The sequence below is a fragment of the Sardina pilchardus genome, chromosome 6 (genome assembly GCF_963854185.1).
Source record: "Sardina pilchardus chromosome 6, fSarPil1.1, whole genome shotgun sequence".
In the NCBI taxonomy this organism is placed as follows: domain Eukaryota; kingdom Metazoa; phylum Chordata; class Actinopteri; order Clupeiformes; family Clupeidae; genus Sardina; species Sardina pilchardus.
The window spans coordinates 13,205,959-13,232,190 of record NC_084999.1 but is presented as its reverse complement, the minus strand read 5'-3'; the positions used below and the strand labels follow the sequence as shown (position 1 = coordinate 13,232,190).

The window sequence follows — 26,232 nt, the reverse complement described above, 5'->3', positions numbered from 1 at the left end:
GCTGTGATTTGAGGCTTGTTTCGCATGTGTTTATTGCAGGGTTATGATTTTTATTTGAAGGTCTTTGCCTGTTTCATGTGCCCCATTTTTCCACAAACATCATACGCAAGCCCCCAGATATTCACACATAACACACATTCACAGACTCTTCAGATGGCGAACTGAACTCTGTGCTGGTGTCGTCCACTCAGGTCCACGTGATGAGGGAGGTGGCCGCTATGGCTCAGGAGAAGCTGGGAGTGTCCTGTGAACTGATCGATTTGCAGACCATCCTGCCCTGGGACACGGAGACGGTCTGTAAGGTAAGCGGCGTCCTCCCCGCACGCACACGTTCTTCCACACGGAACCCACCCGCCCACCAGTTCATCAGCACACAGCCTCTCCGGCGCTCACCGTCTAAAGAACCGGACAAGGCGCAATCCACCCCATGTCACAGTGACTTACGGCTCTGCGTTCTCGTTAAACGTGTGGTAACGATGAATTTCGTTCGGTCTCCAAACTTTTCCCGTCTTTTTCCCCCCATCTGGCTCCAAGCTCACTCTGTGTACCAAAGCGGTGCAGAGGCAGCCGGCCTATTCCCCTCAGTCCACAGTGCATCCAGTCACAGTGGGATGTGCCGGGATTCCTAATGCTTTTTCCAACAGGCCAGAAGAGTTTATATTTATGTAAATGTTATGGTACGGCATGGCATATCCTGTCTGGACCGGCAGCTGCCTGCTGGCTATCACTCTCCCCACACATGACTGAGGCCTGACCCTCGCGGCAGGGGTGCTTTTTGAGAAAGGGGGACGGGGGGGCGCCCCTACTTGTCCCCATGTGATGTTTTCATTTTTTATATATATAAGTTATTTATTTTTACAAATCTCTCTGTGGCCGCGGAGCCTGACTGGCACAGAGGCGGTATGATTTTTTTGTCACGGTTTTATTATGTGATTTTAACAGCCCTTTGGGCCCTGCGCTCGACCATCAGAGCGGCCTGACGGGGCTGCCTCACCGCCAAACCAGTGTTCTAACTGACAGTTAGGATCCAGAAATGAAACGGCGGCGGCAAGGTAGTAATTTAATAGCGAAACCCGACTGGAAGGAGTCGCCGCTCGTGTTATTGTTTTGGCGCGAGGACCTGAGAAGTTAGCGGTGCCCAGGCAATGGGTTGTTTGCACAGGAGAGTCAACTTTGTCTTTTCAAACAAATAGGGTGATATATAAAACTACCACCTCATTAAAGTAACACTGTGAAGTGTTCAAGTGTGTTTATGAAGTGTGTGTGTGTGTGTGGGGGGGGGGGGTATATTCAGATCTGACCAGAGAGAACCTGTTAATGAAGACTGACATAAACCCATTCTCCACTGATCGCTATGGCTACACTCTCAAAATCGTTCTCACGAGTATTGTCTGTTCCCCACTGCCTAGTATCCTGCTAAACAGATGCTGCAGTCTTGATCTAACTTTACAGGAGCTAAACTTCCATTTCAAGAGTATAAATGATAAATAAATAAAAAACAACAGTGGGCAAACTAGATGTGTTTGTCAACAGTTAGCATAGCTATATAGATCAGGGTGTCAGACATGTAGCCAGAATAGCAGCATGTGGTCACCAGTGGCACTGCATTGCAGCTGCAGATCTTCAGACGTCTTTTTGTTATTTTGCTCAGACAGGTTCTGGGTTCCATCTGTTCCGTTGTATGTTCTGTCCGAAAGTCGCCGCCCGTCTCACATTGTCAGCAATCCTACAGAAACAAACAAATAAAAGAGCGGCAATTAATAAAAGACTGAGTCAGAAAATGGTTTGTTTGGACAAAATCAAGGCTGGTCCTTAACAGATCCCAGGCCTGCACATGACTGAGCAGTAACAAGACTCATGAGGAATGAGAAGGGACAGCTGAAGTGCACGCAGAAACAAACGGACGAAACACTTCACTTTCTTTTGAGATGGCCTTGAGGGATAGACCACTCTGAATCCCCATGAACACAAGCTGCCTGTGTCCCAAAACGGTGGCCGCTTGCTACTTGAGTCACTTTTTCCAGCAGGCGTTGACTGATGACCACATGACCGGGGTCATCCCAAACGTCCAGGGATCACAAAAAGAAAGAAAGTCCTTATGTTTTCTTAAATGTGATGCAAATAAAACTTTTCCTGGATCCATTCTACAACCATTCATTTATATGAGGGGTTCCTATAACTAGACAAAGAAGCCATTTATGTATTGATTCATCTATAAGTATGTGGTTGCTAACCTTAAATATTTATGACCTGAAATATTTATGAATAGATATTTCACTCACTCAAAAAAAACTCACATCTGTTCCAGAGATTCGATGTCAATTAGTTTGGGTGCGCCAATCAAGCGGCAGGAGTTGCTCTTGGAGAGACAGGGCTGTAATTCCCGGCCCAGCCGCTCACTGGCTAAGGCTGCCAGCTGTGTTCGTGTGAGCGCAAGGTCAAGCCCAAAACCTTTCCGGCAAGACTCGAACCTTGGCTCCTGTGGCGATGAACTTGTGACCTATTCTCCCATGTCAACTTGATGTCTGCTCGTGGCTCTGGCTGTGTGCGCGTTGCTATGGATACAGGTTAAAGCGGTGACTAGTTTGGATCGGGCATGTCCTATAGAATCAAAAGTAGCTCAGTAAATCAGGTCACCTGATGTGACTACAGTCACTGTGAGTTGGCAGTAGGACCTTGCGATCCCCAACAATCTGTTATACAAGCATTCATTATTGTAGTTTTAAGGAAAATAATTTAGTTAGCAAAAGCCTTGCTTTTCAATTTTTTGAAGACCCTTGTTTGGGTTAACTTCTTGAAAACTGGAAACAAATGTCTGTTTCTTTTCAAAGCCCATGGAAGACGTTTCACTTTTGTGAAACATAAGCTGTATAATTCAATCCGTTGTTTTTCACCCTGTGGCCAGCACAATGAAGCGGCCTGCCAAATCATGCCAAGGAAAGCACCGAGTGTTAAGGCAGCCTTCTTTTTAAATGGTTCCGCTCTGTGGAAAGTGAACCATTAAAGATTTCTTCCATTGAGGTTGAGGGCTGAGGGAAAGTGGTCAGATTTAAAAAACACTCACTTGTGACCAGCCAGTCAGATACACGGCCCAGCTTCCAGCCATGGGTCTTAGAGGGTTTTCCTTGCTTAATACATGGAAAGTCCTCACATTGCACATAGTGCAATATTATTGAATTTTAGACAGAACTGCCGTTTTGAAGTGTGTGTGTGTGTGTGGAGTCAGGGTCTTGTGGAGTTGCTTTTTTGTGCTGTCAGTGTCTGTCTTATTTGCAGTGAGGAAAGTGAGTTTCTGAGCAGAGGAAGAAAAAAGCCTTGGATTTGGCTTAAGGGACACACTAAAATACAAGCTGAAACCAGCAGAATGTGTTGTGGTGTGTGTACTGTATGTGTATTTATATGTGTGAGCCAGCGTTGTCCTCACGGTAGGTACAAATCATATCCACTGGAGGTCCCTGTTGCGACAGTGTCTAGCAGGGGTTCTTCCAACAGGGCAGTCGCAACAACAGGCACTGGGATGCAGCTCTGATATGTGTTGGGAATGATGGGTAATAACTGTAAATCACCATGGAGATTCCAGTGGAGCTGAAGATGATCACAGGAGACGGTGGATCTGCGGGAGAGCAATAAGACGGTCAAAGCGTTGTCAGTTGGAAGGGCTCACAGGCCTGTAAATCGTGAACATTAGTGATGCGTGATGGCATTCGCTTGTTTCTGCCAGGCTTTCATTCAGATCCCACTTTCCTCTCTGAACTTCCTCATTGGCCCCTCTGCCCCTTGGATTCCCCTTCTTTGATAAGTGTCCTCGGCGGTGCCATTGAGAAGGCACAATGGCATTCCTATGTACGGCCGGGGATTTTAGAACATTTGGATTCTACATGACAACATTTGGAATGGGTAAATCATGGATGAAGGACTTCAGGGCTGTATTTTGTCTGCCAAAGGGGGACAAAGATATTCCCACCCTGTTGTAGTTAATTTATTAGCAGTGACTATCAATTCTAGTAGACTAGTAATTCTGACAGAAACATGGAATTATTAGACAGTTATATTATGTGTTTAAATGATGATGTACTACTTCAACATCAAAACAAACATGAACTGGACAGCTCGCTTTATCTTCTTCCCTGAATTCCCATGCTCTTTATCAATGCTGTCTCCCTTGGCAGGCTGCCATTTACATTGACATATATGTGTATGTGACGCATGTGTGTGCAAACGTGTGTGTTTACGTAAGGCCTAAAGCTATCTAGCTTTAGATAAGAAGAAAATGATGCAGCTTCAAGAACCGCTTTGAGGAAGTCTACATTTGGACACATCTCCTCATGTATCCATTGTGTGAGTGCCATTAACTGGTCCCTACACTTCAACTTTTGAGGTTTTTTTGTCAGCAGTGTGTGTGTGTGTGTGTGTGTGTGTGTGTGTGTGTGTGTGTGTGTGTGTGTGTGTGTGTGCAAAGGCACTTCCGAGTGGCAATCTGGACATCTGTTCCTAGCCCTGCCATGCCCATATCGAGGCCATAATGTTACTTCATGTGCAGGTAGATGGGCTCAGTCTCGAGGTCACTAATGTACTGCTGTAGAGGAACATAATGTTTTGTTGTTTCCAGTTATATTCCCTGGGTCTTGAGCCAGGCTGGTATGGAACAAAGGCTATAGGTCTATATATATACACGCCACTTGTTGACAAAAGGGAATTGGCTGAAATTGTAGTTTGCTGAAAAAACAAAGCAAGCTTTTTGTGTTTTTTTTCCCCTTCCCTATTCGGTCATTTTTTTTTCTTTCCCTCACTGTCTGGCTTGGCTTGCTAAGCGTAATAGACATACATTTAAGGGATAAACAGAATGGCCAGTTAGCCTTCGCCAGACCAGCAACTCAAATGATATAATATGGAAAGTTTCTCCCCAGCGATTTTGAGCCATGTTTGCAAATATCTAAATCGCCCGTTTTATCACAGCCGCTCAAGTTAGACCCAGAGAGGGCAGCTTCAGTCCACCCCAGCGTCTGAGTCTTTCTATAGCGGGACGCGCTGGTGACAGACCGCTGTGGTGTTGTCTCCAGTCCCTTGGAGAGTCGGAGACAGTAAAAATGCGGTTTCGAGCAGGCCGACTAACTCGTGTCTCCAGTCTGCTTTTTACGGTGCCATCACAGCTCATCGTGCGGACACAACGCTCAGTTGACATTGTATCGGTTTTATTCCTGCGGTGTGGGTTTGAACCCAACTGAAGAAGATGTTCTTGGCACAGGTGCTTTTGTCTAGTCTCCCACCACGAAGGGAAATCGGAAATGCATGCTGAGATTTATTGGGATGCTAAAATGCTCCACCAGCACGGAGACCGTTTTAGTGTCCCTAAATGCCAACATGATTTAGAAATGCTAAGCCATAAGTAAAAGTCTGACAGCAAATCTGCTTCGTAAGCACTCACCTCTTCTTTTTTATTTGGTGGCCTTCAGTTTTTGTCAGTTTGGTTCTGTACTCATCTCCACAATAATAATAATAATAAAAATGATAATAATAATTCTTCTTCTTATTATTATTATAATTATGATTATTATACTGTGTCAAGATGGTCTGTCTGAAGCATGTATTTAGGTGTGTGGTGAACTTGGTGGAACAGTCGATGCATGCAGGTCTGTGTGTCAGGCCTGTTATTGTATGCTCATTTCAGCCTGGACCAGTTGCAGATGGCGCCTCCTGAGAGCCCACGGCGGGCAGCCGTCACAGACTTGGACCCGCGCACAACGGCCGTCTTATTTCCATTCCGTCCGCCGCTCCTCACTACACTTACCGGGTTATTTTGACTCCCCATGTTCCCGTGTCCGTCGCAGCGAGCGGACCCGTCCGATCCAAGACAAACTCGCTGGGCCGTGCGCGTTTAACGTGATCAAGATGTTCCCGAAGGCTCTGAGGTTACATGCACTCTCATTTGCCCCCAGTAAAATGCACGTCAGCAAGCCCAAGTCCAAGGCCAAGATTTTTTTGTTCTGCTTTGATGAATACCTGTGGAAGACCTCTCTCTCCCTCCCTCCACACCACCACCACCTCCTCCCATCACACTAGTAGATCCTTAGGCATCCCATCTCGTTTTTGTTGGTACTGGTTCAGTGGTGGTCTTGATGACTATCCTGGCTTCACCTGACTACTATTCAGAACTTGGTCCGTGCAGAAATGATTCGCTGGAACTGTTTTTGCAGTCGGGTCGTTCTCCGGGGCTCACAAATCAATGACCAGTGGACATACACTGTAGATCAGGCATGAAATGCAAGAAAGGCACACACACACACACACACACCAACACCAGCAAACATTGAAAGGCTCAGACTGGAACAAGAAGTTTCGTAAAGACCAAAAACAGTGTGGCCTGACTCACAGTGGAGGTTGGGGAAAGTTTCATGTATCATGTATCTTGCACTGTTTGACTGGGTTGGAAGAATAGCAAAGCTGTAGTGATTAGTGCTGATTGAGTATTTCACCAGAATTAAGAATTAAGATGAAGTCTTGAAGGACTGAAAGCAGACTTAGGAACAGACTCTGTGATGGATTGTCCTGTCAAAATGTATATGTGATTAAACAAGCCACAGTTTGAGAAAACATACAGCAGGGTTCACTTACAGTTTTAGGAAGCAAGCCTTTTTTTTCTGTCTTTTTTTTCTTGACAGTTAATTTCTTGGCTGCACCATAACAGCTACCATGGAAGTAATCCATACACTATGAGTGACACTCTAATAGTTCGCATAGAGGATGATGTCTTGTGTCCTTAAATGATCCTTTAGCTGCTGTGTCTGCCAGAATATGTGTGTGTGTGTGTGTGTGTGTGTGTGTGTGCCCTCGACAGTGAAGGCTTACAGATGTGGAGAGAGGGAAGGAGGAGATGATCTGATCAAAACCTTACTGCAAAAGTAATATTTAACCGATCACACACACACACACATACACTCTCAATCTCTGTGTATCGACAATCTATTACATTCTGCTACTGCTTTCCTGAACACACACATACATTATGTGTGTGATGAACACACACACACACACACGCACACACACACACACACAGAATGATAGTGAATGCTATCCTATCAGGCATTAACCACACTTCATACATGAGTGTTTAGCGCACACTGTTCACCTTCTGACATATGGAAGACAATAGTACGGCTGTCCAACTGGGCGTTTATGCATTTGTATTGACACATTTGTATTTATGTGAGTGTTGTGTTTTAGTATGTGCATATGCGCACATTGTGTGGATACATGTGAGTGTGTATGTATCTCTTGCATTATGTGTGTGTGTGTGTGTGTTAATGCTTAAGATATTGTGTTTTGATATGTGTACTTTGTGTATGTGTGTGTGCGTGGGTGCGTGCGCCCTGTACATAATGTATGTATAATACTGGTGTGTGCGGACATATTTAGAATAGTGTGTTTCTCAGCCTGGAAAGGTGCTCTTCGTGGGAAGACCTCATTGATGCCAATGTTTGTCGTCATCTGAGATCATATTAGACATATCTGACCAGAGCTGGCGGAAGTGTTTTGAGTAGTCCCATATTTTTATGGCCACTTGAACCAAAATGCTCTTTTGTCAGTATTTATCCCACTCTTTGCTTGTTTGTCTCTTAAGCAACACATTGCAGCAATTTCCCAATTCCCGCAGAGCAGTTCCATTATCAGGGAAGGGAAAGGGAAATCTTCAGAATACAACATTACCGTCTTATTAGCCAGAGTATTGGCAGAGGATGGCATTTGGCGTATTTGGCAGCAGAGCTTGAGTGACGAGGAACCGTGCTGGAATCTAGGCGTGGGCCAGGCTGTTAACTATTAGAAAGCAGATCATTATTTGTAATGGCTTCAGTTTCTCATCACTTCAGGCACAGAGACTGTTATTTTAACTGTAGCCTAACTGGCCTTAATCAGTGCCAATGAGACTGCTGGTGGTGTCTTGTCAGGGTTTTGGCATGTTTTTGATTTCTACACCACCCATCATGCATCAGTGATTGAATTGCAGTACACCTCACAACCTATTGCAGTAGCACACACACACACACACACACACACACACACACACACACACACACTTGTCTCTGTGCTTGGCTACTCATGCCAATGTACATTTTCTTGTTTGAGCTTTGCCTGGATGCACTCGTTCCTGTTGGCTGATTCCAGGAACAGCGCTACCCAGAGCTGAGACGAGGCTGCTAAAAGCCTACCCCTCACCGAGAGCGCTCTCATAGAGGATCCCCGACTAATGGCATCATGTTGGTTTAACTAAAGGCAGCCGAGGCGGCAGCCGTCCGTATCAGACGTGCCCTGACATAGGAGAGAGGGACTTCAGTACACATCCCTCATCACAGAGGAACCGTCAACATGGTCATGATAACATGTTGTGACAACATACATTTGGAATGGCTTAAGTTTATTGAATGAATTTAATGGAATGGAATTGAATTGGCGAGATACGCTTAAATGTATTCAATGCAGGTTTGGTTGTTTTGGCAACACTAGAGCTCCACCTTTTAAAGAGGAACTATGCAGGATTGGCGTTTTCATCTCTGGTTTCGGTTTCGTTTTTCGTTTTCGCTCGTTTTATGCTTGCATTTTCTCTGCAGAGCTTCCCCGACAGCTTTAGCGTGTATATTTATACATGTATAGGCTATATTTAAATATATAAATTGCAAGCGTGGTTCTTCGTCTCAGACTTCCAGATGTAAACAAGGAGCGATCGTCTCCTGTAGAAAGTGGCAGAGGGTCTCTTTAAGTACTTTTCACAACTTGAGCCCGTCCCCACGTACAGCTTACCACATTCAACCCACTATAGATTGCCTATAGACTGAACAGGCACACAGATGCTGCAGTAGAATAACTCTGAACACTGTTCTCTCTCACCTGGATCAGAAAAACACCTACAGTACATACTGATGCTTTTGACTGCAGGTCTGCTTTTAACACCATAGTGCCATCCAGGCTTGTCATGAAGCTCTGAGACTAACATCTCCAACACTCCTGTCTGATGATGCCACCATAATCAACAAAACTATTGAATTTGAACTTGAATATTATTGAGCAACTGTAACGGGTGCTAGCTGGTTAGCTATGTTGTGTAACGTTAGTAAATCTCACTCCCCGACGCTTCAAGAGCGCTGCTGGCATGAAAGCTAGTAGCCTGGGCTTTTAGCTGGATTGTTAGCGCGCTCGACTCCCGATCCGAGGTGCTGCTGTCTCGCGGGTTCGAGTCCGGGCGTGTGCAGGGCTGGACCGCGGTGGTTCCACACAACGCAGGTTACATTGGTGCCGTGACCCGGATCGGGAGTGAGGTTTAGGGGGGTGAGTGTAACGGGTGCTAGCTGGTTAGCTATGTTGTGTAACGTTAGTAAATCTCACTCCCCGACGCTTCAAGAGCGCTGCTGGCATGAAAGCTAGTAGCCTGGGCTTTTAGCTGGATTGTTAGCGCGCTCGACTCCCGATCCGAGGTGCTGCTGTCTCGCGGGTTCGAGTCCGGGCGTGTGCAGGGCTGGACCGCGGTGGTTCCACACAACGCAGGTTACACAACCAAGGGGAGAGCATGTAAGACTTGCTGCTTGATGTATGGGAAACGTTTCTTATTTTCTTTGCGTAGATGGTGGCAACATACCAGTTTGTTTATGTACTGTATGCAGGTGTGTGTTTGTATGCTGTTCTCTCAAATCTCCTTCGTTTTAAGGGCTTTGCTAACCTGTGTGTGTGTGTGTGTGTGTGTGTGTGTGTGTGTGTGTGTGTGTGTGTGTGTGTGTGTGTGTGTGTGTGTGTGTGTGTGTGTGTGTGTGTGTGTGTGTGTGTGTGTGTGTGTGTGTGTGTGTGTGTGTGTGTGTGTGTGTGTTCGTTCCTGGAGGGCAGGCCTAAGGGAGATTTGAGCAAGTCCCCCGTCCCCCCACCACTCGGTCAAACAGTCGGCCTCATTTGCTAAGTGCTCCATAGCTCTAATGTGTGCTGTCAACACACAGGTGTGTGTGTACGTACAGGTTTGTGCCTGTGTGTGTTTGTGTTTAGGTCTTAGCCTTTGTGTGTGTTTATTTGCTGTGAGTTGTGATTGAAGTGATTTTTATCGACATGAAGCATGGTGGGTTGGCTTTTACTAACATCTATCCTCCGTTATTACAGCACTCCATTATTACCCTCCCCTAGAGGAAGGAAAAAGTGGAAAGAAATGGAACGTTTTTATAAGCTTTTTTGGAAAAATGTATTTTTTTCTTGTCTTGGACTTGTTGCTTTGCTGGTTATTTTTTATTTCTTAAGATTTCCAGATTGTCGGTCTGACTCACTAACTTTTGCCAGTTAGAGTTAAGCAGTTAATACAGTTGGATAACCAAGTTGTGGCAATCTCTATTATTGCATTGTTTATGGTCGTGTCCCTTATTAACTTCTGTTTTCTATTTAGTAGAATCATGATTCTTGTTATGTTGCTGACATTGAGAGGAAGAATCTTTACATCAAAGCCATCCTGTCTACTCCTGCTGCTGTGTTGGACAATGTGGTTGTGCTGTTGCTAAACAAGGAGTGTGAAAACACCAGAGGTTTTGTCCTTGTTTACTGTAGCTCATCTGCAACTGACTAGCTTTAATCTCAAGTCCGTTACGGATGACTTCATGCCTATGGTGTGTGTCTGTGTGTGTTTAGGGATTTTTAGAGGGGTTATTTTTTAACAAATGTCAAGAGTTGTCAACTGGTACCACAGTGGTACTTTCTAGAATGACCTTGGGGTGCATATCAGCATTGCATTCACTGCCTGCATTTTACACTGGCTTGATGGAAGCACCTTTTTTATTTTTATGTTCATTTTGTTTATTTGAAAGGCACAAGCGACATTTTCGGCACAGCAGCATGACTTCACTCTAGCTGCTTCCTGGTTTTCTCATCTTTTTTTTCTATTTGAATGTGTTTGTTGGTTCTTTTTTTAGGATTTCCTTGTGGAAACATGTTGAGAGAGAGAGAGAGAGAGAAAGAGAGAGAGAGAAACAAATGGTAAAGGCCTCCTGGAAGTTGAAGTCAAGAGGGTTCTAAACTACTGATCTCCTTCATCCATCAAGCGCTTGGAGCCCTTTGCTGATTACTCTACAGAGCGGTGCATTTGTTTTCACTCTTTTCACCAGGCCCCAGGCATCTGAGAAGATAGACATTTCTTGGCAAGCCAGCATGAACAAAGTTCACGTGCTCCCCCAAAAAAATATTGCGCCATTATAAATGACTCGAGGCCAAATGAATCACGACGCGCTGTCAAACAGAGAAACAACAGGTGTTTCCTCTTTTCCTTGCGTCGATCAACTTTACGGTCTTGACTTATGTAGCTACATGTCGCGCGCACCCGTTTGCCGTGGTCCAGGCCAGCAGATGAGCATATGCGGGAGAGTTCTGGGTGCATGGATCAGAGATCACCGCCTTGGGCACCGGTCATCTGGCCAAGCCAAACTGGTGTCTTGGGTGACTACACGTCTGAAAATAACCTCTTCGCTGTAGTGAGTTATTTAGCGCAGAAGACAAACAAAATTAGCCACCCTCACAGTGTTGTGACAGCAGCCACGGATTAGACCGGACATACGGCTCATTGACTTCTTTCAGAGTCAGGGTTTGTGTGTGTGTGTGTGTGTGTGTGTGTTTTTGCGTGCGTGATTAGGTTAGGGGGTTAAAAAAGCCCTGCCAAGCCGCGAGGCTGGCGGTAAGCGGGCACTGTGTTATCTTTGGATCCTGGGCCCTCTTAAGGATAATTGGGAACTTAGGGGAGAAAGCTGGCCGTGGAACAAAGGGCCGTGGCTTGGTCTTTGTCCTGCATATTTACTGTGCAAGATGAAGTCTGTTATTATGAGATTAGTTCAGAGCACTTGTGCTCGGGCCAGGCGGGGTTTGGAAAGACTGTGAGGTGGGCTGTGGTGCAGTCCTCCAGTTGTGTGTGTGTGTGTGTGTGTGTGTGTGTGTGTGTGTGTGTGTGTGTGTGTGTGTGTGTGTGTGTGTGTGTGTGTGTGTGTGTGTGTGTGTGTGTGTGTGTGTGTGTGTGTGTGTGTGTGTGTGTGTGTGTGTGTGTGTGTGTGTGTGTGTTAGGGGGGTTATGTGAAGTGGTGGTCACACACTCGCGTGTCCTACTGTGGCCATGTTTCGGTGGTTATATCATTGGAAAATACCTCATCGCTTATGGTTGTTATGCGGTAGCTGATCCATTCTCCTCTCCTTCCTCCTCCTCCTCTTCCTCCTCGCTACGTCCATCGTTCCATCCACAGAAGTGTGCCCCAAGTCCTGCCAAAACTTCTGAACTTCTAGCCTCCAACTCCTAACATTTATTGAGCCGTTTGTTTACTCACTGAACTACCCCTCTCTCAAGAGACCAGCGAAGCGGAACGGTGGAACAAACTTTTCTCCAGTTGTTGACGTTGTTGTCTTTATCTATGAGGGCCTCTGGGTTTCCCTGGGACTTGAGGAGCGAAAGCGAGAGCTGGACAGGGAGAGAGAGAGCAAGCTGTGATTTGAGCGGTGCGGAGCCCAGAGTGTTGCATCAGAGCTTGGCACACGGCGTCCCAGGCAGGCATGGGCCGTCTCCATCTGAGCAGCCTTCATGGAGTCATTTATTCGCTCGGAGGACTGGGCTCGCTCTCGGCTCCTCAGCTTTTCTGAGTTAAAATTCGGCTGGAAGTCTTTTTCCTGTGGTGCACGCACACACACACGCACACACACACATACACACACACACACTTCCTCCGCTCTTACCAGCTTTCCCGTCTCTTTATCACCTGCACCTCTCAGCCCCCATCATTCACCAGTAGTTCTTCCAGCCATCTCCTATCTCTCCTCTACCCCACTTTCATATTTCTCTTTATCTCTGTTTCCCTTTCTCTCTCTCTCTCTCTCTCTCTCTCTCTCTCTCTCTCTCTCTCTCTTCTCTCTCTCTTCTCTCTTCTCTCCCACACCCCCCCCCCCCCCCCCCCTACCGCCCGGTCTGCTTTTGCATTCTGTCAGGATGCTGCCAGTGCAGGCGTTCCTCTCCTCTCCTCCACGTCGTACCCGTGAGATATCTGGCGTTCCTGCGCGGATCTCTGTCACCAGCTGGAGAGCCACTCTCCCCCGCTGCTCTCTGCCGTCCTGTCCACCCCAGAGCTTGTGAAAAATACCTAAGAGTGGGAACGGCTTCTCCTGTGGGGGGGGAGGGGACACTTCTCCCCCCATAAAACCCTTTCTTTTTCACAAGCACCTGCGCGCACACAGAGGAGTGATCTCAGAATGGAGAGTCTTTATGACCCGTGCTACAGTGTTCAATTCAGGCCCACAGCGATCTTAAAAGTAAAGTGTAATAATTCTGTAAAATCTGACGGTTATTAACTTAACTTTGAAACTTAATGACCTGTTGTCTCTCATGCTTGTACTGTTTTGATGCTTTATTGATACAGTTAAATATTGGTACAGGACAGGAGTAACACACAATATGTTGCAATATCAATGTTTTGAGCACAGCCCTAACGCACACAGGCACACACACACACGCACATGTCAGTCTGGCAAGAGACTCACAGGGGAATCACAGACACGTTCACAAAGTTCACAAAGTTCCAAGGTATCCTTCCTAAGGTAATGCCTCATATTGAGTCATTATTATTGAGACAGGATGTTATGATGAGACACATTAGATGATTTGACATTGTTTGCTACGTGGACTAATCGTCCTTGTGTGACTGATCGGACCAGTGTCATAACCGAACAGCACTGGCATGCTAGCATGATCCCTGTGATGAATTATGTGTATTGGCCTCTGCACTATTTTCCAGTTAAAACTCGATTTTTCTTTTTTTTGGGGGGGTCTGTTGTTGGACGAGGGACTGGGCAGATTGAGATCATCGAGGTCAGTGCGGAGACAGATAGCACCAAGGGGCTGACTGTAAGTGTGTGTGTGTAATAACAGGCCTCTACCTCCACTAATCTCAAACAGACACACACACACATACACACACACACACACACACACACACACACACACAAGGCCAGGGCCGGGTGAGCACCATGGGAGGCCCTGGATAGGTTCTGTCCGTAGTGCTGCTGTGGGCAGCGCCACTGAACCTGCTGCTGTGTGTGCGGTCAGATGGATGGAGCTGCTGGCTAGAAGCCTGAGGATGGGAGAGCGCCTGGCAGGGCCACACCAGACCAGGGCCACACCAGACCAGGGCCACACCAGACCAGGGCTTTAGACTCCCAGCTCGCTGTAATCTTGCGGTGTGGTGTGCGGAAATGCAGCACTGTCCAGGTCACGTATCCTGCATCAAAGTCCAGAGTTATAATTCTCTCCCTCTCTCTATAATTCACACACACACACACACACACACACACACACACACATACACACACACACATACACACACACACACACACACACACACACTCAGAAACATGTTTACCTACACATGCGTCGGTCCCAGCTGTGTTCTGTGATCTACACCATGACTAATGGTAACTGGATGGCATGTTGGTCTACTGGCTGCTGTATTGGTCTGCTTGTTAGTGTTCCCTTTATATTTGCCAGAACATCCATTAATTCACAACATAGTGTGCCGGAAGGCCTAGTGAATAACCATTAGTGCACTATAGTGAGCAGCCACTGGTTCCTCCCTGTACATTGCACTACAGTATGTAGTGAATGGGTGGATGTTCAGAATGCAGCGTTTCATTCATTCCTGCGTTTGTGTGGTTCCATACTTTGGGAGGAGCTGTCGTGTGGTTCCATATGTCTGTGCTTCCTGCTCCTTGTGAGCGCCGGGCTGACAGACCCCACAACCGCGGCTACACAGATGCGCCACAGACCCACGTCAACAACTGGGCCTCGGCACAAGCACTTCAATCCACTCTTCAGCGGGCCTACACTCCAAATGTAAACTGACAGTCATTCATCGGAAACAGACACTGTGACTGACGGTTTGCAGCTGGGTACACGCACACACACACACACACACGCACACACGCACGTGTGCGTCCACTCGCCTCGTAAACACAGGCTGCCTGTCCGCTGAGATGAGCCACTGTGAGGCTGAGAGGTTGGTAGCCTTGGTGAAAGGGTCACTTTTAGCTTATTCCTCCCTAGCTGCAGTCCGTCTGAAACCCTACAAATGCCAGGTTACATCTCTTTATTTATTCATTCATTTATGTATTCATGTGTCTTTCCCTCTTATTTACTTGTGTTTGTTTGTTTGTTTGTTTGTTGTATTTTGTTTATCCCGGGGAATCGCATGGCAAGTTGGTTTTTGTTTAGGCTTTTAGTCTTTTTGTATGTTGAACTCCATCTTGACGTGATCACCCAATGAGTACTGAATGGCACTACTGGAGGAATGTGGAGCACGCGGTCCTCCGCTGGAGTGATCCCCCCCCCACACAGCAGCTCCCCCATGTTGCTCCTGCCCCTCTTTACGGAGCTCTTAAAGTGGGTGTTGCAGCACGCCCCCGAGCCCCGTGCCAGCTCTAAACGCTGGCGTGGATGTGCCAGCGGAGTGGGCGGCCTGCGCGGTTACAACAGGGGGCAGGAAGAGCCGCTCGGGCTCTAATTGAGCTGCATGGGGTTTAATGTGATGTTATTATGGGATGGGATGCGACGCTGCAGGGTTATTTCTGTCTGAGGTCTTCCCTGACGACAAGGCTGCTCAGTGGGGAGGTCTGGCGGAGAACAGCTGTCTAAAAAAAACTTTTTTTTTTTTATTTAAACAAAAGCTTTCTTCTGTGTATGTGTGTTTTGCGTTTGTATGTGTGTTTTGTTTTTATTCATTTGAATACCTGTACAGAGTTCTGAGTGCATATGTGTAGAGATGAGTGTGTGTGTGTGTGTGTGTGTGTGTGTGTGTGTGTGTGTGTGTGTGTGTGTGTGTGTGTGTGTGTGTGTGTGTGTGTGTGTGTGTGTGAGCGTGCTGTTGGTTGCTGTCGGCCGTGCAGCTCCTCAGCGCTCTGGCGCAGCTGGCCGAGCGAGGCCTTAGAGGCCGGCGTCGTGCTGTGAGCGCCGAGTCCATTTGTCTCCCAGATCACATGGCGGGGCGTGAGTTACGACCCCGCACTGGCCGCCCGATTACAGGCCGCGCCGGCCAATCAAAGACAAACATGTCGAAACCGCCGCCCAGCCACGCCCACCTCGACTCCATACTTCCTGTGGCACACTCCACACGCACTGAGAGGGAGGGAGATTGAGACGGAGGAAGAAAGAAAGAGAGAGCGAGGGAGGGAGGGAGGGAATATGAGGGACGGAAGATGGTTTTAAATGTATGTATGTTCACACATGTAATCTTCTTTTGGACTCAAAGCAGCTATTAGCACGTGTAGGGATACGTTCCATATATGTTTGCTTGCATAGTGGCTCCTCAACACTATGTACATTATGAGGGAGATGGGTGAGACTGCCTAGCTGATCTAACACACTAACTAATGGTTCTTGGAGAGCATTCAGTAGGCTAATGTCTGTTCGTTTGGTTGTTAAAACAAACTAGGTCGCAAAGAGACATTTAAAAAATGTAAAATGCCAATCCCATCTCGCCTGTTTCTATTATTTCAATCGTGTCTCCAAGGGTTTCCAAGTTGTTCACTTGAGCTTGAACATGTAGATGTGTCTGAGAGAAGCCTGTTTGAGTCATTGAGTGTAATTGACTCTCGCCGCTCTGTAGGTTACCATGGGTCACCAGCATAATTGGACATGGCTCATGACACAACGTGCACAAATCACGAGCGTCCAAAGTGCTTCCAGCATGTTCTTGTGAGTAAACTCTAGTGAATTATACAGGCCTCGTTTCTGTCGCACTTTTCAAACACGATTACGCCACGCTAATGCCCAACCATGAACAATTCTCGTCATCTCTAAACATCTTTAAACAATTCTGTTCGTCTCTAAATTTCTTAGACCCTCTCATCAACTCTGACCATCTCTGTACGACTGTTCCAACCCCCCTAGGGTGCAGTTGACAGGATTAATTCAATCCGATATGGCAACTGGTGCGGTGTACGCCAGTGTCGTTTTTGTGGTTTTCCCATTTTTTGCCCTGTGGTACGCCTAGGCTGGCTAATCCTTGTTATGTACACTGTGGATGTCGTTACCATGCAGTGTGGCACACTGTTTGGACATGCTAGCTAAGAGCGCGAGCGACTCCTGCTTCAGGGGATGAGCTCACTCGTGGCGGGAGAGATGCGTGCTGTGACAGGAGAGATGGAGGAGGAGGATGATTGTCTTGGCTGAGGCCTCTTGGCAAAGCGTCCGGGCTAATGAAGGCAGAGCTGCAGTCGGGCCCCCATTATGCTACAGTATGTGTCTTCAGGTGCCAAGGGGAGCTTGGGCTGCCGCGGTTGGACCCGTGTGTGAGTCAACAGGAAGTCCAAAGAGCATGGATTGGAACGAAATAGACACATGTACTCTCACATTTTTCTCTCTCTGTTAGTGTGTGTGTGTGTGTGCTGTATGGACACTTGCTACTACTCTAACTGAAACTTTTTCCTGAAATAACAGCCACTGGTCGTATACTGTATGGCCACTAGGTTACCAGTAGCCTGGAAAAGGCCCTGGCAATCTTTCAGATTAAGGGTCTGGCCACTTTTGTTTATCCATTATGGTTTGGTGTGTGATATCCTTACTGATTACACAGGTCTTTTAAAGGCATGTAAGCTTGATGAAGCTGTGACATCAATCCTTCATCCCAAAGTGTTTAGATCTAGTTCTCCTTCTTTGCAAATTTGGATCCAAATAAAATCATTTAGATGTGGTGAGTGTGTGAGTGTGTGAGTGTGTGAGTGTGTGAGTGTGTGAGTGTGTGAGTGTGTGAGTGTGTGAGTGTGTGAGTGTGTGAGTGTGTGAGTGTGTGAGTGTGTGAGTGTGTGAGTGTGTGAGTGTGTGAGTGTGTGAGTGTGTGAGTGTGTGTGTGAGTGTGTGTGCGTGTGTGCGCGAGTGAGCCTCCACGCTGCTGTTGTGTGTAAACATGCGTGGGTGAGCAGCAGGGCTCATTATGATGGGTGTGTGTGGGAACGACCGTAAACATGACATTCTCCTCCGCTGGCCGCCACTGCTGCCCGCGGCCCTAATCACAGCCCTGCGTGGAGCACAATGAGTAGTAAGTCCAGCCACAACACACACACACACACACACACACACACACACACATACACACACACATACACACACACATACACACACACACACACACACACACATACACACACACACACACACACACACATACACACACACACAAACAAATGTAACACACACAAATGTATCACTCACACACACACAAATGTAACACACACAAATGTATCACTCACACACACACAAATGTATCACACACACATATCATATGTATAACACACACACACACCATATAACACACACACACACACACATACAGTATACAACGTGCACACACACTCACATTCACAACATTTTTATTGGGTGCATCTGTCATATTTCTCTGTCAGAGAACCTCAGCAGAACTGAAGTGTTCTACTGAAGAGCTGTTCTTATTGAGTTGTGTGGCTCTTTCTACACACACACACACACACACACACACACACACACACATACCCTTGAGAGAGATCTGAAACCCTGTGACCCTCAATCACTCTCTGTCAAGGCTGCCAAAACCACTCACTGGATCACTCTCATGTACTTTCTCTGCCATTGAGTATGTGTGTGTGTGTGCCTGCGCTCTGTGTGAACATGAACTTGTGTGTGTGTGTGTGTGTTCTCAGTGTGTTTAGGCTGTGTGTGTGTGTGTGTGTGTGTGTGTGTGTGTGTGTGTGTGTGTGTGTGTGTGTGTGTGTGTGTGTGTGTGTGTGTGTGTGTGTGTGTGTGTGTGTGTGTGTGTGTGTGTGTGTGTGTGTGTGTGTGTGTGTGTGTGTGTGTGTGTGTGTGTGTGTGTGTGTGTGTGTGTGTGTGTGTGTGTGTGTGTGTCGTCCCCGCGTGTCCTCACATGTAATGGCCGGCGTCCAGCCCGTCTCCGGGCTCCATGCCGTGACCTCCGTGCTCCCGGGGGCCCCGTCTGAGGCCGCTGCCCACTTGAGAGCCCCGCGGCCCGGATGCCGGCCCCGCCGGAGGGGGGCAGATGAAAGCGCGGGCGCTGGGAACGGCCCCAGAGTCCCCCGTGTGAGCGCCGCCCCGGTGGACCCAGCGGCGCGACCAGCAGCGCACCACAATTAGTACGTGTGTGTGAGCGCCCCGCGGGCAGCCTCTCACGGCCATCACATGTCGCCCGCCCGCCCGCCGCTTTAAACTGTGTGTGTGTGTGTGTCTTTGATATTTGTGTATGTAGCAGCCCTTATATGTGGGCATATCTTGAACTCTGTTTATGTGTGTGGGTGTGTGCGGGATGTATGTTTTTAGTGTGTGTCCATGTGAAAGCGTTTGAATGTGCTGGAGAAAGTGTATTTAGAGAACGTGTGTGTGTGTGTAAATGCGTAAATCTGTTTCTGTTTGCATGTGGAAGCTTGTGTATGTGTCTGTGGGCAAATGCATGCGTATATGTGCCTGTTGGAGAGTGTTTGTGTGTAAGGACACTGTGTGTGTGTGTGTGTGTGTGTGTGTGTGTGTCCAAGAGACGGCCGCAGCTCTGTGGCTGGGCTTGGGCTTCGCTGTGTCTGGGGTTCGGAAGGTTGTGTTGAAAATGTGCAGCTCAGACCCCAGTGGCTCGGGGATGCCAACCGTGGATGAGCTGCTGGCCAGCAGGGCTGACCGCTGGTGTCCGGTCAGAGGCGGCCCGGCCAGTCAGACGAGCAGGAAGTGACCAGGACACCAGCCAGATGAAAAACGTCCCTGGCCACGAGCGGGAACGCTTTGGCTACTCGCACTCTTTCACTCGTTCACTGTGTCTCTCTCTTCATGCACTCGTTCACTGTCTGTCTTTATGCGCTCTCTCTCTCTTCAGTTCATGCGCTCTGTTCCAGATCTGTCTTTAGACTTTCAACTGCTGTGATGGCCACGCAGTGGCATCATGTCCTTCTCAAAGCAGTTTGTTCAGTCTAGATCTTGATTTGCAAACAGAAAGGATGTGTGTGTGTGTGTGTGTGTGTGTGTGTGGAATCTTTTTCTCACGGCTCTGTCCCTTATCAGTCTGTTGGTCCCCATCTCTATGTCTGCGTCTCTTCTGTCTCCTCTTCCTCAGTCCGGGTCTGCCGCCATCTTTTTATGGCTCCTCTTTCATAAATACAACCCCCCCCCCTTCGCCCCATATGCTTGGCTTCATTGACTCGTGTGTCAGTGCTGTCCACCACAGCAATAGAGCGGTCAGTCAGCGAGCGAGGGCGTGTGGGCAGTACAGGTCCCCAGGCGGTGGCTGCGTTGTGTCGGCGTGTGAACATGTGTTTCTGTCACTTACATTAGTGCCCTGCTCGCTCAATGGAACTGTTTGCATTGGTGCTGAAATGTGGCGGGTCCTTATCTCCGATCAACCGAGGCTTGCGCTGTTTGTCCTCTCTCTCTCTCTCTCTCTTTTCTTCTTATCTCTTTCTGTCTTTATTCCTTTCTTCCTCTTTCTCTCTTCATCACTTTTTTCAGCCTTTACTTCCCTCCGCTCTTGCTCTTCGTAATTGTAGCTCTCAAACCATCATTGCAGGGTCATTGCAGGTGAAGTGGCTGTGAAGTGTGTGTGTGTGTGTGTGTGTGTGTGTGTGTGTCCATGTGTGTGGCTGGGTGCATGCGTGCGGGTGTGCTGCTTTGGAGAGTGTATGATCCGTTGAAATAAAACCTTGTAACAGAAAATGTCCCTCTGAGCACATACCGGTACTCACACACTCCCTCTCTCTCTCTCTCTCTCTCTCTCACTCACACTCACACTCGCACTCTCTCTTACACACACACACACACACACACACACTCTCTCTCTCTCTCTCTCTCTCTCGCTCTCTCTCTCTCTCTCTCACACACACACTTACTCTCAAAATCATCACTCATTACCATCACTTTTGGGAAAGGCCACTTGCATGCTGTCAGAGTGTGTTAATGTGGCATGTGTAACACAAACACCAGGCTTTGACCAGGCGCCTCAGGCATCCACTCTCGTCAACGCAGAACTGTTGCATTCTCACACAGAAATGTGTCACTGCAATGGCTGTGCTCTGTCCCCTGTGGGAGTGGAAGTGGAATCCTCCAACACACATCATGCTGAAGTGAAGACTCGTACTGCAGTTATCATGACGATAATGATGATGATCGTAATTGTCGTTGTTATGGCTCAGGACTCCTCAGAGTTGGGGAAGCTTCAACTTTCTGTCTCGCTCTTTGTGAAGACGGTGCTGTTTATGTTTGGCTGGAGGAGCCATCTGGTCTCTCTCTGCGCTCGCACACTCTGGAAAGTTCCCCCGGGGTCATGATGCCACTGCCAGCGCCAGGGTGTGGCGGGAATCTCGCAAGGGCGTCTCAACGGGGGGTCATCGGAGCCGGTTCCCGGGGGAACTGGACGATCCGTCCCGTGACGTGGGGAGAACGCGGCAAGCGGCGGTTTCGGGTCAGAACTATCTGAGGAATGTGCTGGTGTTGCTTAGAGCCCACACAGGGCAGCCGTGCAGGCTCCACAGGGGGTTAACAAAGCCGCTTATGTTAAAACACACACACACACACACACATACATACATACATACATACATACACACACACACACACACACACACACACACACACACACACACACACACACACACACACACACACACACATACTGTACATACATAAATATGCATGCAGGCACATGCACAAAGTCTCTCTCAGTTTCTCTTCCTCTTTCTTTCTTAATCCCACACTCTATTAGGCATACTCAGTTTTTCACTCACACCCTCATTCACTTTCACGTGGGCAGGCAAAGGGCATTTTATGTCAACATCCTCATGCAGCACTTACACTCACACTCACACTCACACTCACACTCACACTCACACTCACACTCACACTCACACTCACACTCACACTCACACTCACACTCACACTCACACTCACACTCACACTCACACACACACACACACACACACGCAAACGCAGACAACACTGTATTGTCATTCTCAGCCATCAATAAGCCATTTTCCACTCTGTAGTCCCGCAGGTGTGCCTGAAATTCCTGGAGGTGAGCGCGGAATCTTCCGCAGCCGCTGCCACCTGCCAATCAAAGCAGCTGTGCATCGTTTCCCTCTGGCCCATTAATCAGCCCCGATGCGTTCACCTGCCACTGGCCCGAGACGCCGCAGAGCCGCTTCCCCCCGGCCAGCCGCTTCCCCCATAAATCCTCTCCGGTGTCTTGCCTCTCGCCGCCGAAGCCCATAACCCGTAATTCCTCCAGTCAGCGCTCGCCAGAACACGGTGTGGGTTCTTAATAAGACATCCCCGCCAGCTGCCAGAGCCAATCAGAGCGGGGCCGGCCGGGAGAGCAGGAAATGTCCTCGGAGACCGTTGGGGAACCATTTCCGGCCATTGACTGACTGACTGGCCGGGAGCGAACGGAAGCGGTCTAGATTCTCAGGTAGCCGCTCACCTGGGAGAAGCGCCAGAACTGGGCCAAGGGTTGGTCAGATGCGCTTCTGAGACGTTACGCCCACGAGTTTGTGACCAAGCCAGCGAGTGTAACCTCAGTAGTGTAGAGTAAACGCTCAGCCACAGCTTGAGCGATGGGTGGGGGGAGAAGGCTTCCAAACTCGTCACGGAAACCGCCGTCAGAGAGCTGCCTCAGCTGTGTGCGAGCTCAAGAGCAGAGTGTAGTTCTGCGAACGCGGCCCGTTTGGACTGTCCAAGCGACACCAAACAATTGTGCCTGCGCCTTGACTGCGTGTACGTTCATAAGCACAGGCTCAGGGTCAAGAGAACCAAATCTGTTTAAACGGCTCATCAATTCAGCAGATCCATTTATGCAACTCAACTAATCAGTGTGTGCCTCTGAGAGTCTGCAGACCTGCGGCCTGTCTGGACATCTCTACATCTCCTGCTTTCCTTCAGCCTGCTAGTCTACAGACCACATCTAAACAGGAGGGGGGGGAGGGGGCACGGCCCTCTCACACGGTGCTTCCATTTTCCACTTAGTGTTTGTTCCCTGGGGAGGGGCGGTTAGATGCTGGGGAGTTGTTTTCTTTTGGTCTCCTAATTTGCTCGTGGCCTCCGTGCGCCTGCGGTGGTATTGGAGGGCGCCTGGGGTGTCGCTAGTGTTCTTTTCCCATCATCCCATGGGGCAGGGTCCGGTTTCTTGTGGTCACCTGATTAGGTCTCCACAGACCTGTGGTTTGGACAGCACACAAGAGGAGCCCTGCGCTCCATCGCTACCGAGCTCCAACACACCATCTGGGTCGGCCATTATCTTTGTGTGTGTGCTTGTGTATGCGCATGTTGGGAGAATACTTGCAATTGCATTGAAATGAGAAAATTGAGGCAGTTGAAAAGCACTTGCACTATAGTCGGCATACATGCACATCACCAACTGTGTGTCTCTCTTTTAACTGCCAGACCACTAGGCATAGCCCTAATTTCTTTACTGTAGATGCAGCCTGTTCTGGTCAAAAGTTTCTTTCTAAACCGGGTAGTTCTTGCCCTCAATTAGGATTGGGTGAGTCCCGTTCAAAGCCGTTGTAAAACACTCTGCAACCCTCCACATTCTATATTATTGCACCACAAATTGATACTGAAGTTGGAGTTACTTCATCTCTGCGTTGCTTGGCAACTATTCCACCTTTACAGCATGCCTAAAATTCCTCTTACCTGTTCTAAAATCACTGGAACCTAAGGCCTCTTAGGACTTATTACTTCATTCAAATCTGGATGAAAAGAGGCTAAACAATAGACATTCACACACCTATCAACCTATCAGCTAAAATGAAACGTGAGAATGGTGTTCAACATTTGTCAGGAAAACGGCAAGAAAGAGATGCCCAGAGGCTTCTCATCAGTGTGCAGTGATGAGTAAAATCTTCCAGTTGTTCCCAGAGACCCTGAAACTCCGTCTCATTAGCCTATCCAGCGGCGCAAGGAGGAAGTGGTCTCAAGGTGGGAGTCTGATCTTAATGATTCCACAGCACAGACAGACAGGACGCTGTGACCATGGGAGATGCAGATAACACACAACTGAGCAGGAGGAAGCCGTGAGATGTGATGCCACACTTTGCTGTTCAGATCTCTGTGGCACTGAGCCACGCTGCTCTTCTCACAGCACGACTGGTCAGTCTGTGTGTGTGTGTGTGTGTGTGTGTGTGTGTGTGTGTGTAGCACTGTGCTTAGCTGTGCTGACCCGTGTCTTGGGTCTGTATGGTCCCAACTGCTCTGCACCACTGTGCCTGTGCAGCATAGTGAGTGTGCTGTCCCACTGGAGCCTCTGTTTGCTGCCTAGTGTGTGTGCACTGTGCTGTACTGTACTATACTGTGTGGTGTGCTTCGGGCGGGGCCTCTTCCTACCCTAATGTGGGGTTCCAGTAAAGCCAGATGAGCCGACTAGCTTCTCTGATCACTGCTTAACCTTGTGGGCTGCCCCAGCATGCTGCTGCTGCTACTGCTGCTCAAGTCACTGCTGCTGCTGCTGCCGCTTTAGACCAGAGATGCAGTTGCTTTTAAGCAGTGTGTTTGTGCAGACTGGCCATGGCGTGGACTAAATTATTGTTGTTCTTACCTATATGCGTGTTACATGTTACTGGGTTGAATAGTTGTTGTGTATTGGAATGGAGTGAGCGTTGACGCTCTGCGTATCACAATTTGCTGATGTGTAGCTTAATTTTCAAGGACATTCGCAACCGATGCACCAAGCAGATATAGGATATGGGAAACAGTCATCATATGCACGCAAACATCATATGCATGCGTGTGTATATCTCTGGCCGGTACTCCTGGCACTGCTACTGTTAGTGCTACTAGCTGATCATACTGGCACTTCTGTTACTAGGTATGAGCTACTGTGGCTACTGTGGTATTGCTACTACTTGCTAAGAGTGCTGGTCCTGCTGTGGTTGCTGGTTGTGCTTTGGTTGCTGGTCCTGCTACTTCCTTGCTGTGTCCGGCGGTGCTGCTACGTATTGCTGGTAGTTGTGCCTCCCCCGGGGCCTCATTGGAGAGCCGTGTGGTGTGGTCTGGCTGGACACCACACAGCCTCTGCCAGCTCCCTCAGACTGGCCACAAGGACATAACAGAGACGAGGCCTCTAGAAGCTGACCTAATGGCTGTCGTCAGCTTTCTTTACTGGGCTAGTGGTCTGTAGAGAGAAAGAGAGTGAGTGTGTGTATATGTGTGCGTGTGTGTGTGTGTGTGTGTGTGTGTGCACAGTTGCTATTTGGACATTTTGGATACTTGCCTCAAAGCGCAGTTTGCACTTCTGTCAGAATTGGCAAGTTCAGATAAGTTGACAAGATCAACCCTTGCTGAACCCATCTGTGTCTATGTATACGCATACGTGACCGTGTACTTCTTTGTGCTTTGTATTTTTTTTTGTCAGCGCTTTGTTGGACGTGCCAGCATTTTGTAATAAATTACATTCGTATATTGGATGCAAAACCAGAGACTGTTGACGGTCCGAACAAGCCAACAAAGTTCACCCAGTTTAACTGCTGCGCTTGCTGCTTGTCAAGCGACGTGACATCCCAGGGCATGTGGAGGGGAGCCAAGAGACGCAGGGTTGCGTCCTCCAGCGAGGTGAAACCCGCCTCCAGGGGCCCGAGCGCTACACAAAGGGCCTGGCCTGCCTCAGGGGCCAGTGCCAAGGCCTTCACAGTTTGCCAGCTTCAAGCCGCACTGCTGCAGCCGAGTTTGTCAGGGTTGTCGAGACCAGCTGTCGGTGGTGTAAGGAGTGCGCAAAAAAAAAGAAAATAGACTTGTCTGAGCTTTTTTTTATGCTTTTGTAATATGGTGTGAAAGTAGTGCGACAAGTTGGATTCCTCTTAGTTGTTCAGATGTTTCTTTTATATAATATTATTATTAATATTATTGTTGTTGTTATTGTATTATTGTGCTGTTTGCTAAACATGCTTAGGTTAGGTTGAACGTTTGTGATGGAATGGCGTGAGTAGGAGTTGGAGTCGGTCTTGGAGCGGTCTCGGTCTGCGAGCACTCTCGTTTCGGCTCTGTTTTCCTGTATTGTTTTGGTTGCCATTGCCATTTGATGTCCAGTCCAAACGCTGGAGAGGGCCGCGAGCAGGCCATAAATCTTACCCAATCATAAACATCATCGCCACGGATGTCCTCTGCAGCTAATCTTTCCCTCATAGCCAGAAAACACGAAATAAGTTGAGAAATGAAACTAATGCTTAGAAATGAAATATAGTTGTATGTGT

General features: G+C 48.1%; 1 protein-coding gene across 1 annotated transcript in view; it reads left to right on the top strand.

The window, feature by feature from the left end:
* Window positions 1–26,232, top strand: part of bckdhb (branched chain keto acid dehydrogenase E1 subunit beta) — a 54,838-nt gene that overhangs the window by 15,533 nt on the left and 13,073 nt on the right. The window contains exon 8 of the mRNA XM_062538511.1: window positions 192–302. Within this exon, the coding sequence (XP_062394495.1) occupies window positions 192–302 (111 nt within the window). The remainder of the gene's footprint in view (window positions 1–191; window positions 303–26,232) is intronic.